Source organism: Stigmatopora argus, chromosome 23 (genome assembly GCF_051989625.1).
Source record: "Stigmatopora argus isolate UIUO_Sarg chromosome 23, RoL_Sarg_1.0, whole genome shotgun sequence".
NCBI lineage: Eukaryota > Metazoa > Chordata > Actinopteri > Syngnathiformes > Syngnathidae > Stigmatopora > Stigmatopora argus.
Window position 1 is genome coordinate 1,439,513 of NC_135409.1, and position 16,044 is coordinate 1,455,556.

Sequence of the window (16,044 nt, forward strand, 5' to 3'; positions counted from 1 at the left end):
AGCATTCTGTAAATTCCTTCAAAATCAACAGGATGAACGAACGTTAATTCGCCCCTCCCAATCACAATGGATTGGACGTGGAGCACCGTCAATGGATGCAAGTATGTTAACTTTTTGGACCAAAAATAAACTGGTCCAACCGACATGAAACCTAGTTTGCATTAATGTGGCCCGAGAACCAAACTGAGTTTGACATCCCTGATCTAGAACTTTCTGAATTCCAGATTGACAATTCCTGTACAAAACATAGCGGTTTTGTTTTCAGATTTAAATTGGTCATTAGAACACACGTGCATTGAAATGTCAATGCAATTAGGCCACAGGGATCTACACAGCCAACCATGGATGAATAGCTGCATAAAAGTGGAAGCTAGGCTGACCCATCTGACAGAAATAGGTTAAGATACACTGTCTTTCTACTCCAATGCAGTGCTGTGTTAAACTAATATTTTTCCCTGTGTCATTTCACTTTGAAGCCACCTAGAGCTTAAAACGCTTGTATCTTTACAGCTAAAGCAGCTCAGGAGGCTGATGAAGTTGCAGACCCTGGTGGCTACACGCCAAATGTTTCAGAAAAGCTAATGACGCCGTTCCCTGGAGAAAACGGTGAGCCATACTTCTTCCAAATCCTTTACTGCACAAGTCTGCATCCATTCTGCTAATTTCTTACCAAGAGGGGTTCAGCCTCATTAAAGATGCTCAGTGAAAACATTCTTTCGCCTGACACTGTACAATTGAAGAATTTTACGTTTAATAAAAGTGCTTCAGCCTTTATTGTCTCGCAATTTCTCTCAAGGGATCTGCCGACTCATGATGAAAATCGATCGTCAGTGAAATATATGGCCCAGTTCGCAGGAGCAGCTGTAACCCACTTCTACTCGGTCCAGAATAGTATTTTTTTCCAGAAATAGATTTGTTAAATGAGCCACTTGTTTTTCAGAAACTGATCTTGTTGATTTGTTCGAGGTGTAAAGATGGCCTATTTTTACTGTGAAGCAGGTGGATTTTGCAACAGCTGTGAATTAAACCCCAAAACTGAAACGATAGCCTGTCATTGGGGTTTTAGACCAAGCACTGCAGATGTGACCGACTTTTCCCCGCACGAATGTGTAATGTGACACAAAGCCAAACCTAAATTCTGCAATTTGTCCTTGCTCTGTGGTACAGACCCGTCAGCTCAGACGCGCAGGGACGTTAATGCGACTACCAGTCAGCGTTTCCACCAACGGCTCATTCACCCTGGAAAGCAAATATAAGGAGGGCACCGTATTGAAACACACCAACCTTATCAATGTTTGTGTAACGCTCGGATTTCACTTCCCCTACATCAGGGGTCTCGAACTCAATTTACCTGGGGGCCGCTAGAGGCCGAGTCTGGGTGAGACTGGGCCGCATCAGGATTTCCACAAGAAAAGCACTGATAAAACTTTCCAACGTTATCAAATATCTTTATTTTTTAACAAAAAATAATGAATTAAATAAATTAACTTAAAGATGAATAAAAAATAAATCAATCAGTAATATAAAACCAAATAATACTAATGAGCATACAGTAGATATACACTGGCTGGCTAAGTAGAGAAAATGAATTATTTTTATTCCGTTTCAAATGTCTGTATTAACAGCTCTTTAACCTTTAACTTTCTGAACTTGAATGGAACATTGAACATGAAATATTCTGAACACGGCTTCTTTTGCCTACTCCTTGCTGCTAGAGACCTGGCAGCGCTTCTTCTCACATAGTCACATTTGGCTTGAGGGAGGAAGCAGTGGAGACCCTCAGTAGAGCTTGAAGATGCTCATCAGTAAGTCTGGACCTGTACTTGGACTTATTGAAGTTCAAGGTGGAGAAGAGCTTCTCACACAAGTATGTGCTCCCAAAAAGGCACATGGTCCGCTTGAACCTTCAGGAAAGTTCAGGGAAGCTGGGGGTCAACTCTCTCAAAAATTGCCCAAGCTTGTCTGCTTCTCCACTCACCTCCCTGAACTTGGCTTTGAGTGCAGAGTTGCACTGCAGGTCAATGAGCTCCATTTGAAGCTCAGGAGGGGCATCTTGCACATCAAAGGAGAAGGGGTCCGCAAAAATGTGAAATGTGGCTTTGTGTGTCTTGAAGTCTGCAAATCTGTGATCAAATTCCTCCTGTAGCTTCGAAATGGCCTCAACATACTTCTCACCACTGAATGGTGTGCCTGTATCCACGAGAGCCTTGCATGCTGGGAAATGGCAAAGGTTTGCCTGAGAGAGCTGGGCTTTCCATAACACAAGTTTAGTGCAGAATGCTCTCACGTTGTCATAGGCAGCACTGACAAGTTGCCCCTGGCCTTGTAGCTTCTTGTTCAGTACATTAAGCTCATGTGTGATATCAACAAGAAAAGCCAAGTCCATGAGCCATTTGGGATCACTTAGCACAGGATCAATCAACTCACAAACGGCGTAGCTAGCTTTGACTGCTGCATTACTGTCTTTGGTAGCCTTCTTGAAGAGATCCTGTTGCCTCAGAAGACGTGTTTTAAGACTGGCAACCTGGTTGGCTCTCTCATCTCCCTGGTATTTTTCGTACTCCTCAGCATGTCTCATAGTACAATTACCTTTCAAATTGTATTCCTTGTGCACCGCAACTTTTTCAGTGTAAATGAGACACGTCGGGGTGCCCCTGTGTTCAACAAAGAAATATTGCACTCCCCACTTTTCTTGAAACTGTCTGTGCTCATCACCGACCTTTCTCTTCACGGCAGGCTTTGAAAGAGACATCTCTGGGGCTCTGTAATATGTTTTTCCACTTGGAATGAGTCTCGGGTTGATCTTTCACATTCAGTCGCGCGGGTTTGTGGCGCATGTGCACTTTCGCTCTCCGTTTCAATCGCGGAGATGGCTACAGACACTGACACAGGCTGGATCACGGATCATAGCGCCTCATTCAGTTCTATGCTGAGAGCAGCGGAGGAGTGTGCGCGCCGAGCGGAGTGATCGGCCTCACGGTTTCTCCTCCGCCCAGCTGATTGGAGGAATGAATGAGTGAGTGAGCGAGGCACTGGACAGCCCGGCCGATGTCCCGCCCTCCAGAGCCGTATACCTCACCGTGATTGGTTCATTCAGCTCCGAACCAAAGTTCCCTCTAATTTTTTGTTGGTCTGAGCAGAAAGACAACCTCCCTGAGCGCACTGAGTACCAGTGTGAGCGACATCATCGGTACTCGGATGATTCGCTTAAAGACGTTTCGCCGACGGACGTTTGACAGACGGGCAGGTCGCCGAATGGACGTTCCACCGAACGTTCATTCGGCCGAACGGAGGTTTCGCCGAAACGGGATTCGAACGCTCGCCCCGCCGGATCGTGTGTGTACAAGTTTTTCAACCTCGGCCCGCGGGCCATATACGGCCCGTTAGGATTTTTAATCCGGCCCGCCGCCGGTGTTTTCCAAATTATAGTAAAAATCAATGTTCGTCTACCATCAATGGCAGTCCGGGAATAAGCACTCTTGGGCAGGCAGATGTAGCAGAACCGAGCCGTAAAATGACAGCAATCGGGTCAAATCCATCCTAAAACAGCATTTAATGATTAAATACAAATACTGGATGATATCGCGATGGAGGCAAAAAAACGTCTATAGACGTCCATTCGCCAAACGGCTCAAAATGCTCTCAAATTCGGTCAAATCCAGCTGAAAACAGCGTTTAATGATTAAATACAAATACTAGTATTTGTATTTAATCATTAAACTAACAAATACTAGTACGACCTGTCCGTCTGTCAAACGTCCGTCGGCGAAACGTCTTTAGGCGAATCATCCGGTCACGACATCATCATTGCTCGCTATCGGCACACCAGTATCACACCTGCCACAAGCAGGTGCATGTCAATGTTCCCTCTAATTTTTCATGTAAAACATGCTGTAAAACAAGAAAAACATGAGTGGACAGAGCTACTGCCACTGGCTGCCACTTAAACGGCGCCATCATGGGGAAAGGGATAAAAAAAAAAATTAAAAAAAAAAAAAAAAAAAAAAAAATCGATATTTCATATTAAGACGGGGGCCGCAAATTATTGTCCCGCGGGCCGCAGTTGGCCCGCGGGCCGCAAGTTTGAGACCCCTGCCCTACATATTAATATCGCCGGTTTAGAAGCAATGACATTCACATCATGTTTTAAATCACAAATCACTTGCCGTGACAAACTAATATAGACCAAGTGCTGCCAATATTTTCTCCAGCTTGACATTTTCATTACTAACCACTGCAATATTCCACACAGTTTAATGGGGCAAAAATGCTACAAAAAGATTACTTGGGGAAAATGCTCAGTCATTGCAGTACAGTAGAGGCAATGCTTTCTTTCCTCAAGCCTGGAGATTAAGGCAGGCTAGCACATATGTTATACATGTTGGCAGAACATCTGTGATAGAAGATAATCTAAGGTTGTATACTCTGTTTGAAGGTACCCATTTTGGTAACATAAAATGAGCAAATGAGGGGACCAGGAACAGAAAGCCAGTGAAAAATGTGCAAATTTGCATGTGCATTTTTTTCTATATTAGTGGGTCATAATGTCTGTTCTCTACTGTATCCAACATGCTATTCGATCTATTTTGACATACACATTTCTTGCAAAACAACACTAAAACTGTCCAGTCAGATGCGTTGGTCACCTGGATTACTCTGGTCTGGGTTCCAACAAGAGAGCCTGACTCTTGATTGTCTGACGGATGAGCCCGCACGCATGACTGACAAATATTTTCCTACTTAAACTAAATTATCAGAAAACACAGTTCTCGATACATTTTGTTTTGAGGTTGAAAGATGGGAGGAATCAGGGGAAGAATTATGATGGAAGTGACAAAAACTGATTTTGTGTCCGACTTTTCAGGGACTTCAACAGGAGGGTCAGGAAACCTTCAAACAGACGACTGGATCTCAAACCTGGCAAGCAGCACATTCAAGTTGCTTCCTGACTGCAATAAAGAACGCTCGTGGCCCTGCAACTTCTCCGGCGACTTAGAAATGATGTCATCGGAGATGAAGCCGACACAAAACGCAAGTGCAAACCAGTCTGGCAGCTCTTCAGCGTTCCTGTCTCCTCTGATGTTGGTTCCACTATACACAGACTGGAACAGCGCCATGGCAGCCTGGGGCCTGGCCTGGGAGGCGCATGTGTACGGCGCAGGTTGCGTCTTTGTTGCGCTTACACTAGCCTCTGCGCTCAACCTTCTCTGCTTGCCTTTGCGCTGTCCATCCGGCTGTGGCTATTTTGCGCTGGTTAGCCTCTTTCTACTGGCCGCTGGGGGTACGAGATCTTTCTCATTATTGTACGACGCGTACGGCCACCTGGACCGGCTGCCCTCAGGCGAAGCCTCACTGATGCTATACGAGGCACCATTTCCTTGCCTCACGGCAGCCTTCGGACTGGTTTTCCTTCTGCTCTCCATGCGCTCTAGAATGCAACTCTCCTACTCTGCTTTTCAACGGCCCTGCTTCCTGGCCTGTTTGGTGGCTTTGCACTTCGCTGCCGCCTTCGGTCCGGGGACCATGCTCAAGTTCTATCAGCAGAAACCTCCCCTTTGCCTTTTTCTGTCGCTCATCTCACGCGGAGCCTTCGTAGCCCTTGCCATGTTTCTGGCGGTTGCCTATTTTGTATTTTACTTCTACGTGCGAGCAGACTCCAAGCACATCTACCACCTGAACAAAACTTCACCTACTACCACGGAGCGATACAACCGCTGCCCCTTTGCCGAGAGTCGTGATTGGGATCGTGCTGCTGTGACGGTTTGTCTCACGGCTCTGTTTTGTTTAGCCTGCGCAGGGCTGCAGCTATATGCCATACTCAACGCTACGGGCATTATGGGGGGAGAGGAAGTCTTCCACCCGTGGTGCTGGTGGACTTTCCATTTCAGTTGTAGACTCTGCGAATTAGGCGTTTGCCTCACCCTGGCACGGGTAGTGGCGCAGCCAGTTTACTGGTCTGACCAGCTATCTTCCTCCAGGACCTGTTGGACAGAACTACTGACATCTAAAGCTCGCATCATGCCTGGGAGCTGCCATTGGAGCTTGGGTCAGCAGGAGAAGCTCGCCATCGTGGACACAGTGGGAATCGGCAAGACAGAGAGTCTTCCCCTCTATACTCTAATGGACGAGAGGCTCTGTCAGAGTCTGAACAGGCTGGACTTCCTGTGCCACAGCAACTGGACATTGCCCTATCAAGAAACCGATGCATGTTTTGACTTCAGGGGCTCACAGAAAGTTGGACACGAGGACAGGGGCGGGGAGCTGTCCGGTAGATCCTCATTCACAAGCGACTCCACCCCAGACTTTAGGCCACCGTCTCCGATCAACCTATGGCGCAGCATCGATGAGGCCCTATTCGGTGAGGCTCTTTTTTCCATGAGCCTCTTCAGCACGACTAGGCTCACACCAAGCAGCAATGTTCCTGTGAACAACCACCGCGCGCCGACCAGTCTCTGCGATCCCAGTTTTTATCGGACCTCCTCTTGCGCAGACATAACTTCAAAAGTGGGGTCAATTACAAGCGGAAACCCTCCATCTCCCTCCGTTTTCTCTTCCAGCTGCTCGTCACCTGAGCGTTGGAGGGAAAGCTCCTCGTCCAGCTCCCCGTGTCGGGTGTCTGAAGGGGTCTCGTCATTGGTCCTCTGCCCGAGTCCGGAAGCACAAGCTCGGCAGCGCTACCAAACACTGGGCGCCGCTTCACAGGAAAGCCTGCACATGGACATGTTGTCCGAGGCGGAGCAATCAGTGCAGGAGGAGTTTGTTAGTGCTTGCAAACAAATTGACACGCTCAGCATCTCAAGTGAGACCATTGATCTGTAATGGTCTCGTCAGACAGTCTGGAGGACTTTCTGAGAAGGGAATCGTGAAAGTTTTGTTCGACAGCAGCTTTATAAGTGCATGTTTGGCAGGAATGTCCTGAAATGGACATTGGTGAAACTCTATATGGCAGTGGCGGGCCGTCAGGGCCTTCACGGCCTTCTCTGCTGGCCTAAGAATTATCTGAATCATATTATATTTTGTCCATCAATACTTATTATTCAAAATGGTCTGTTAGCTTCCTTTCATTGCTTTTCCCCCTGGTTGCACTGCTTCCAGATGTGTTTTCATATTGAAGCATTTAACCAATCACATTTCAGCCATTATTTGTTGCCAGGATCAGAAATCTGCCTCAAAGCCTTCACAATCAGTTCTGCGGGCTCTGCTGCATTAAACAAGACTGTTGCTTTTAACCAATCAGATTTCGAGTTGGCAACCCCACAATGCTTTTTCATAGGCATTGGCATTTTGCTGGCTGGGATACGTCATTGCTTTCACCAACTATTATTGGTTTGCTATAGAGAGTAGGCAGGCCAAAGCCATAGTGAGGCAGCCAGAGATCGCAAACTCCACCCACAATGGCCGACAGAGCAAAACAAATTGATTTTGTAGCAGATTTGCTCACAAAGCTATTTTCCAGAAAAAAATGGACATCATTAAGAAAGGGCGGTCAACTCCGAAGCTAGCAAGCCTGTTACAGCCGGGAAAAGGGGGTGTGCGCCACTTTCAGTGCGCTAACTTAGCTGCACAAGCAAATATATTGTTGTGTTGATTTAAAGCCATTTTCAAGACGGACTATGCCGGAAATATGACAGGACAGGCTCGACTTTCATCATTAGCTTTGCTGGTGATAGAAAAGAAGGAAGAAAGAAAGGAGGATGGATATTGTGTACAGTTAAAAAGGATTTTTGGTGAGTATCATATGGCTATATTCCTAAATAATATTTCAATTGTGGGCCCGGTTCTGATATCTGAAAAGCTCCAGTGTTTGTATTTAATTACTAAATACTGCTAGGAAGTGGATTTTACCCCATTTTATTTTTTGCTGTTTCGCCATTGACGTCCATCGCTGTCTTTTCCTGGGAAAAATCACCCCCCCAGCCTGGTTGTAATGTCTCAAAAGCTCCAGTATTTGTATTCAATCAATAAATGCTGCTAGGAAGTGGATTTTACCTAATTTTAGTGCATTTTTTGTCATTTCACGTATGGACGTATATGGACGCATCGACGTTCATCGCTGTCTTTTTACCGGGGAAATGATACTCCGGGCCCGGTTCTGATGTCTAAAAAGCTCCAGTATTTGTATTTAATCAATAAATGCTGTTTTCGGCTGGATTTTTTCCCATTTTCGGGCAATGTTTGCCCGTACGCCATTGACGTTCATTGCTGTCTTTTCCCGGGCAAATCACCCCCCTGGCCTGGTTTTAATGTCTGAAAAGCTCCAGTATTTGTATTTAATCATGAAATGCTGCTAGGAAGTGGATTTTACCCCATTTTTGTGCATTGATTTGATTGTTTTCTATGTGTCGCAGCTGTAGCTGCAGTAGAGGTTTTATAGCCATAAAATAGTTTTTGAGGGTTGGATTGATACGTTGAAGGCGCTACCAGAAAATGCACGGACCGCCACTGCTATATGGGTATATGTGTGAAAAACAACTAGGGACAACGGCTCACGTTTAAGCGTCGGACTATTTTTGCAAAGTCAAAAATCTGTTTGTAAAGAGTAATAGCCACAATAACAAAGGGGGAATACAACTGCTTCTTTTACATGTTTATTATTTAGATTTGACAAAATACTACTATTTACAGTAATACCTTGACATACGGGTGTCCCAACATACGAGCAATTTGAGATACGAGAAAAATTCCGAGCAAATTTTTGCCCCTGAGTTACGAGACAATTTTGAGATACGAGCATATACGATGGATGGTTCCCAATGTGCCCGTCAGGGTGGCCAAGTACGGGAGAGGCTGCTTATGAGAACTCAGTGGCAGGCCGTGCATTTCACACCTAGGCCTTCAGTAGTGGTGTGTGAATCAATCCAACCCTCAATAAGTACTTTATGGCTATAAAACCTTTAATGCAGCTACAGCTGCGACACATAAAACAGAATCAATAATAACCTAAAAATTGAAATATTATTTAGGAAAATAGACATTTTACTCACCAAAAATTCTTTTTATTTATGCACAAAATCCATCCTCCTTTAATTCCTCAAGAAGATTTCCAATTACTCTGCCGTACAGATTACACATGCGTTTCAGGTCCATCAAGAAGTTCTTTTCTATCGCCATCAAAGCTAATTTTGACAGTCGAGTCTGTCCTGTTGTATTTCTGGCATAAGTTTTAATTCTGTTTCAGGCTGAAAATGTCCATTTGACAGAAGCAGTGGACATGGGGATGGTCAGTGTCAAACCCACTAATGTGTACAGCCACCCCATGCTCTCACTCAGATTTTTCTGAAGGAAGTCAAGGAGATCAGTGGGAGATTTTCCTGTAAAATCATCCGTGGCATAGATTACAATCAGTTCTGCTCTTAGCCGAGGCAGATCGAAAAAAGTACCGTGGCTCTGCGTTAAGATGGAGAAGGCTGCATGTGGGAATGTTTTCTCCATGGACTGAGAGGCTGCCGTGCAAGAAGGAAGCCCTTGCTCCAAACGCGGCACCTTAAGGCTCGACTTAAGTTTGCTGCTGATCACATGGACAAAGATAAGACCTTCTGGAGGAAAGTTCTGTGGTCAGACGAAACAAAAATCGAGCTGTTTGGCCACAATGCCCAGCAATATGTTTAGAGGAGAAAAGGTGAGGCCTTTAACCCCAAGTACACCATGCCTACCGTCAAGCACGGTGGTGGTAGTATTATGCTGTGGGGCTGTTTGGCTTCCAATGGAACTGGTGCTTTACAGAGTAAATGGGATAATGAAGAAGGAGGATTACCTTCAAATTCTTCAAGATAACCTAAAGCAGAGGTCTCCAAACCGGTCCTCGAGGGCCGCAGTGGGTGCAGGTTTTTGTTCCAACCGATCCAACACAAACAGTTTAACCAATGAGGTTTCTGCTGAAAAAAGAAGCACCTGACTGCAATCCACTGATTGCACTTCTAGGATACCAGATTGGTGGAAAGGTTTCCTCTTACAGGTTGGAACGAAAACCCGCACCCACTGCGGCCCTTTCTGGAATAGTTTGGGGACCGCTGCCCTAAAGTCATCAGCCCGAAGATTGGGTCTTGGGCGCAGTTGGGTGTTCTAACAGGACAATGACCCCAAACACACATCAAAAGTGGTAATGGAATGGCTCAATCAGGCTAGAATTAAGGTTTTCGAATGGCCTTCCCAAAGTCCTGACTTAAACCCCATTGAGAACTTGTGGACAATTCTGAAGAAACAAGTCCATGTCAGAAAGCCATCAAATTTAACTGAACTGCACCAATTCTGTCAAGAGGAGTGGTCAAAGATTCAACCAGAAGCTTGCCAGAAGCTTGTGAATGGCAACCAAAAGCGCCTAATTGAAGTGAAAATGGCCAAGGGACATGTTACCAAATATTAGCACTGCTGTATGTATATTTTTGACCCAGCAGATTTGATCACTTTTTTCTGTTCACCCATAATAAAGTCATAAAAGAACCAAACTTCATGAATGCTTTTAGTGACAAAGAAGTATCTGTTCCAATCACTCTATCAGAGAAAAATCAGAGTTGTAGAAATAACTGGAATCTCAAGAGAGCCATGAAATTGTTCTTCACAAGTGTATGTAAACTTTTGACCACAACTGTATATGGATTTGAAAGCAAAGCAAGCATCTGAAAAAGACACCAGCGAAACCATTCTAAGCGAGTCGTGGCAGGTTCGATAATTTAAAAAAAAACTGGGATATACTCTGTTCTGAGGCATGGAGAAGCAGGAAGTTCCGATTCGAAAGCCGTCGCGGAATACTTTAACATCTTTGCCTCGGTTATCGCACAAGGTTTAAATTTAGTGTAACGTAAGATTAAAATGTATTTTTAAATGTGTGTATAGTAATCCAAGTTCATTTAAGTTAAATTTAAAGTTTGTTATGTTACGAGTGTGTTGCCGTCCACCAAGTCTCTCTCGTGTTCTCGCTCTCGTCCGTGCATTCCACGGGAAGTCTGAGTAATTTCACATTTTTGTATTGAAGATCAAAACCAATAGATAGGTATTTGTTACTTTGTGAGTAGGTGGTGAATTAGAACAAATACAAATATGTTTTTCCATGTTAATATGCCCTTTTTGGTGTTTCTCTTCAGAGGGTGGGAACGGATTAATTTGTATTTAGTTATTTTCTATGGGGAAAAATGGATTTGAGATAAGAGTAAATTGACAGACGAGCCCGGTCCCAGAACACATTAAGCTCATACCTGAAGGTATTACTGTAGTTACCAAATTTCACTTGGAGCACATATTCCAAAGGAGTCAAGTGAGAAAACAGCCCTCTCTGTCGGTCATTTATTAAATTGGATTGGATTACTTTATTCATCCCGTATTTGTATTTCATTGTCACAGTAACCACTGTCACAGTCAATTTGAGCCCCTGAAGTCATGTTTTACTACATGGAATTAAGCCACCATTTTAATCTCTATATACGACACCGTTTAATAAAGTTGATTTGCAAATACTTTTTCTGGTGTTTTCCCACAAAAGACAGCAGACGAGATCAGTTTGATTTCTTTATTTCTTTAAGCAAATTCAACAGTGAAGCAGCCTCCCCGTTGCAGTGCTTTTTAAACGTTACACAGGTGGTTTCAGGATGAAAACAGATAAACTTGTATTTTTATGTACTTTTTGGGCATTTCTTTAAAATACAAGACCATGGCATAAGGCCTTATCAAATATACTACCATTCAAGAGTGGACACTATTTGTCATTTCATAGATTAAGAAAATGTGTCTATATCTAACTGGTAATGTGTATAATTTAACAAGGCGAAACAAGCTCTGCGAGCTATTTGTAACAAAGACCGTCCACTTGTCAAGGCATTTGTGCAGTAAAAACAAACAAGGTCAGGACAGACTTATATCCATCACATCCCCCCCATCTCCTTTTGTCTAATTTGGTTTTGACGTTACAAAGAGAGTATGTAAAAAAAAAAATACAAACACGTGGCAGTACATATGCAATTACAACAAAGCGGAATAAAAATACAACCCTTTTGGGTTCGTGGAAAAAGAACATGCATATCAAAAACTTTTTGTGGCTCTATTCAAAGCCCAGAAGAGGCCAGACAGCTTTTATATAACAAACTCATCTGTGGAAACAAACCTGATTATCGGTTTTGGTCATGTCAGAGGCTTCGAAGTAAACAAGTGTTCTCACCCCAAAATAACTAAAAATGCAACCAAAAAATGTACTATGAAAACGGCAGAGTCAAATCTGTCGCCAGTGAACATTGGGAAACACTGATCGGGCGCTTCTTGCACGCAAAGCACTGTTCCTCTGACCCCAGGCTGCACGCTTGATGTTTGTTGAGAGTCGTGTAGCGATCAACTACAGATGACCACGTTGGTTGTGAGATGTTTATCGTCAGGTGAACAAATGTTTGTTCACTTTTTTTTTTAAAGTGTGATGGCTCATCTTGCAGCTCAGTAAAGACGCTTCTCGTAACTGTCGAGGTGAGACGCAAAGAAACAATTAGTGCTGATTTCAACTGCGCAATAGTTTTGTTTAATGCTTTACTGGTGCATCAAAAGCACACGCGGAACTACACAATGTTAATAGACTATTTTGTTAAAGTGCTACTGCATTGCTGTTAGCGAGCGTGGTGGCAAACTGCATTCTACTATTTTTGTAAACAGGCCCATTAGAGAGGGGACATGCTGCTAAAGCTAAAATCAGCATCTTAGATTCATTTACTTTTGTTGAGAAAATGAATTAAGAAAGTAAAAAGACGACTGTTTATTCACATTTAGCCAGCTTGAGGTTAAAAAATGCCCGACATTTGTATACGACTTGCTGCCATTGATTATTGTCAAATCCATTTTAACTGCCAACCACTCCCCCTTCAAATGGAATTGGAAGTCTATCACTCTAAATTGCACTGAAACGTGAACATTTTTATGCTACAGTCTTCTGTCCCTTGTCTATGCCATTGCTGTTTATTCAATGCCAAAAATAGAACATTTATCAAAGTCGAAGAGAATTTTCAAGATTTGACTCATCGGCTGCCGCTGAGGGCGATACACGTCCAATCCGGCGAAAGAACAAACTTTCAGCCCTCCCAGCTCCAATATATTAGACATTTACAAGTGACAAACTCACATGAATTTACTGTAGTATCAAAATAGCCAAACAGTTGGACGTCTATCAACATCAGTGGCACCAAAAGTGACAAAACAGCAGGCACGATCAACGCTTGGAACATTGATTAAAAAGCTGCTTACGAGTGAAGTCCGTGAACGCCTCCCTCCATCTGTGCTGACATGGTTCTTTTCTCAAACTTGAGCTCTCCGGAGTACATCATGGAGCTGACGAAACAGAAAGTACCGCTTTTGACTCCCATGGCGGAATCATAAGCAAAAAAATAAGAGAGTTGCACTAACCGGAGCACCGAGAGACTCTTGGCCCCAATGTCCTGGCAGCCATGTTGAATACCGGCTATGAGGTATGGCACAAACTTGTGGATAGAGCCCTTGTCCTGCACCGATCCGGACACACCCTGGGCCACCTTCACTGCGTCACCTTCACTGTTAGCAGAGTTCAGAATAAAAAGTCACTTCTCAACTTCATGCTCATACTGCTGTATATTTTTAACTATAATTTGCATCTGAGTATATGTTGCACCAGCCAAATCACAGAATGAAAAGGAAAAAAGCACAAGTCGCACTAGAGCAGTGGTTCCCAAACTATCTTACCTGACACCCCTTCTTGCTTCCAGTAGACCCGCACGCCCCCCCCTCCCACTTCCTCTTTTGCTCATGTGAACTTATTTTATTTTATTGCATTTATTTCTTAGCATTGTTCACGAAAACAGATCTCTGTTTGTATTAAATTTTAATAATGAAAGCCACTCTTTTGCTATAATCATATTTTGCATGTATGTAATGGCAGATATTTGTTCTTTGATTCCATTATTCTTATAATCTATTTAAACATTTTTTTAGCAGATGACTTCACGCCCCCCTTGAATTTTCTTTACACCTCCCTAGGGGGGCGCGCCCCCCAGTTTGGGAACCACTGCACTAGAGGATAAGTCACATTTTTCGGGTTCAATTGTTTATTTTATCAGAAACCAAGAACAAAGTCAATAGTAAAAATGGAGAAAAGCAGGCAAAATTGACATGCTGTTAACATAAAAGTTTTTCAAATAACTGTAGCCTAAAAATATACAGTAATCCCTCGATTATCGAGACTTCACTTGTCGTGAATTCACTATTTTGCGATTTTTCCCCACTATTAATTAATTAATTTTTTTTAAAGTTCACAACCGGAAGACATGAAAATTGCGGAAGTCAGGGTACCGCCTCCTCTTTTGCGCTGCAATGATTGGTTCCAACCATAACACAGAACAAGAAAGCAAAAGTATAAATGCCTCTGCGGACACGCGTGCCGGTCGTTCCCGTTCCCTGCGTTTAGCATCGCGTACGGAGAGTGAATTCCAGATTTCTTTGTTTGGAGTTTACAATTATACACCGCAACGAAAAATGGCTCCAAGCGTCCAGGACTACCCGAGGCTTTATTTGATGCAAAGAAAAATCGGAAGATGACGAAAAAGTTAAATTTCTCGACATGCTGAGAGCGGGGAATAACTACCGTATTTTCACACCTATAGGGCATACCTAAAAGTCTAAAATTTTCCCCAAAGTGAAGGCTGCGTCTAATTGGGCGGGGCATCTTTTCTGTGCAATAAAGTCAAAAATCTGCAGATGTCGCTGTGCAACTGACTGCATGATTGTCTGATTGCATTTCTTGCTGACACACTGAAGTGAAACTACGGATGTAACTGAGGACAGTCTGATGAATGGGGGTGCAGTGCGGGGGGTTCCAAACAATGGAGCACGTACTTATAAATTAATGCGGGAGTCCATTGTGCAAAACAATATCAGTTTGACCCCCGAAAATGGCACCTACAAAGAGACATGCATACAAGGCAGAGTTCAAACTGGCAACTATCCGCTACACAGAAGAACATGGAAATCGAGCGGCAGCAAGGCACCTTAAGATAAGTTGGAAGAGTTTCTCAGGCACTGAATCGAAGAAGAAAGAGCAGCAGGGAGAAGAGTCTCTACAGTCACCATTCAACTAATGGCAAAAAAGCTTGCCGATGAAATGAAAACTGAATGTTTTGATGGAGGTCCGTCTTGGTGCTTTCGCTTAATGAAACGGAACCATCTATTAATCCGGGCAAGAACTACGGTGGCACAACAGCTTTCGGCAGACTATAAAGAAAAGATGGGAGACTTTCGCTCTTACTGCAGCAAAAAGACTGCCGACAAGCATATCCAGCCTAGCCACATCACCAATATCGACGAGGTGCCACTCACTTTCGACATTCCGACGAAACACTGTCGACAAGAAGAGAACAGCACGGTCGCGGTACGCACAATGGGCCACGAGAAGGCAGCTTTCACAGTTCTGCTTGCTAGCCATGGGAACACTCTTTCGGTCAGAAGCTACCACGGATGGTGATTTTTAAGAGGAAGACGTTGCCGTCGTGTCATTGTCAAACCCTACCAGAAGGGATGGGTGGACGAGGACAAAATGAAAGAGTGGCTTAACGAGGTGTATGTGAGGAGACCGGGTGGCTTTTTCCGCACGGCTGATCTGCGACTCCATGCGCGCTCATCTCATGGCTGAAGTGAAACACCATGTCTGGCTTATGAGCTCCGAGTTTGCTGTCATTACGGGAGGTTTGCCGAAGGAACTACAGCCGCTGGACATTGCCGCAAATAGAGCATTTAAAAGAAAGTTGCGAACGGCTTGGGAGCAATGGATGTCCGATGGTATACATAGTTATACAAAGACCGGCAGGCAGCTTCGAGCAAGTTACGCGATAATATGTGAATGGATTGTGGATGCCTGGGCTCAAGTCTCGGCCAGAACTGTAGTTTGAGCTTTTCGACAAAGCTGGCATCAAGACCAGTCGGACTCTGACAGTGACATGGAGCATAACATGTTGGACGGCGAATTTGCCCACTTGGCCAAACTCTTTATATCAGACACAGATGGTGAGGAGTTTGGTTGGTTTTGTGGATAGTTAACGGGTATAACTTCTA

The 16,044-nt window shown here is 44.0% G+C and overlaps 2 protein-coding genes across 13 annotated transcripts in view; one reads left to right on the top strand and one right to left on the bottom strand.

Annotated features, from left to right (window-relative positions):
• The window catches only part of LOC144068938 (proline-rich transmembrane protein 4-like), a 40,726-nt gene extending 27,053 nt beyond the window's left edge, over positions 1 to 13,673 (top strand). For 4 of the 7 annotated variants that reach the window (XM_077593905.1, XM_077593906.1, XM_077593904.1 and 1 more), the window contains 2 exons: positions 511 to 606; positions 4,865 to 13,672. In XM_077593905.1, coding sequence (XP_077450031.1) covers positions 511 to 606; positions 4,865 to 6,819 — 2,051 coding nt within the window. In that variant the 3' untranslated portion in view covers positions 6,820 to 13,672. Of the gene's footprint in view, positions 1 to 510; positions 607 to 4,864 lie in introns of all 7 variants that reach the window. The other 3 variants (XM_077593899.1, XM_077593902.1, XM_077593901.1) reach the window with 1 other exon arrangement.
• The window catches only part of LOC144068940 (inosine-5'-monophosphate dehydrogenase 1b), a 32,271-nt gene continuing 27,716 nt past the window's right edge, over positions 11,490 to 16,044 (bottom strand). For 5 of the 6 annotated variants that reach the window (XM_077593913.1, XM_077593912.1, XM_077593914.1 and 2 more), the window contains 3 exons: positions 13,372 to 13,515; positions 13,213 to 13,296; positions 11,490 to 12,436 (listed from right to left, as the gene is read on the bottom strand). In XM_077593913.1, coding sequence (XP_077450039.1) covers positions 12,415 to 12,436; positions 13,213 to 13,296; positions 13,372 to 13,515 — 250 coding nt within the window. In that variant the 3' untranslated portion in view covers positions 11,490 to 12,414. Of the gene's footprint in view, positions 12,437 to 13,212; positions 13,297 to 13,371; positions 13,516 to 16,044 lie in introns of those variants that run through there. The other variant, XR_013298340.1, reaches the window with a different exon arrangement.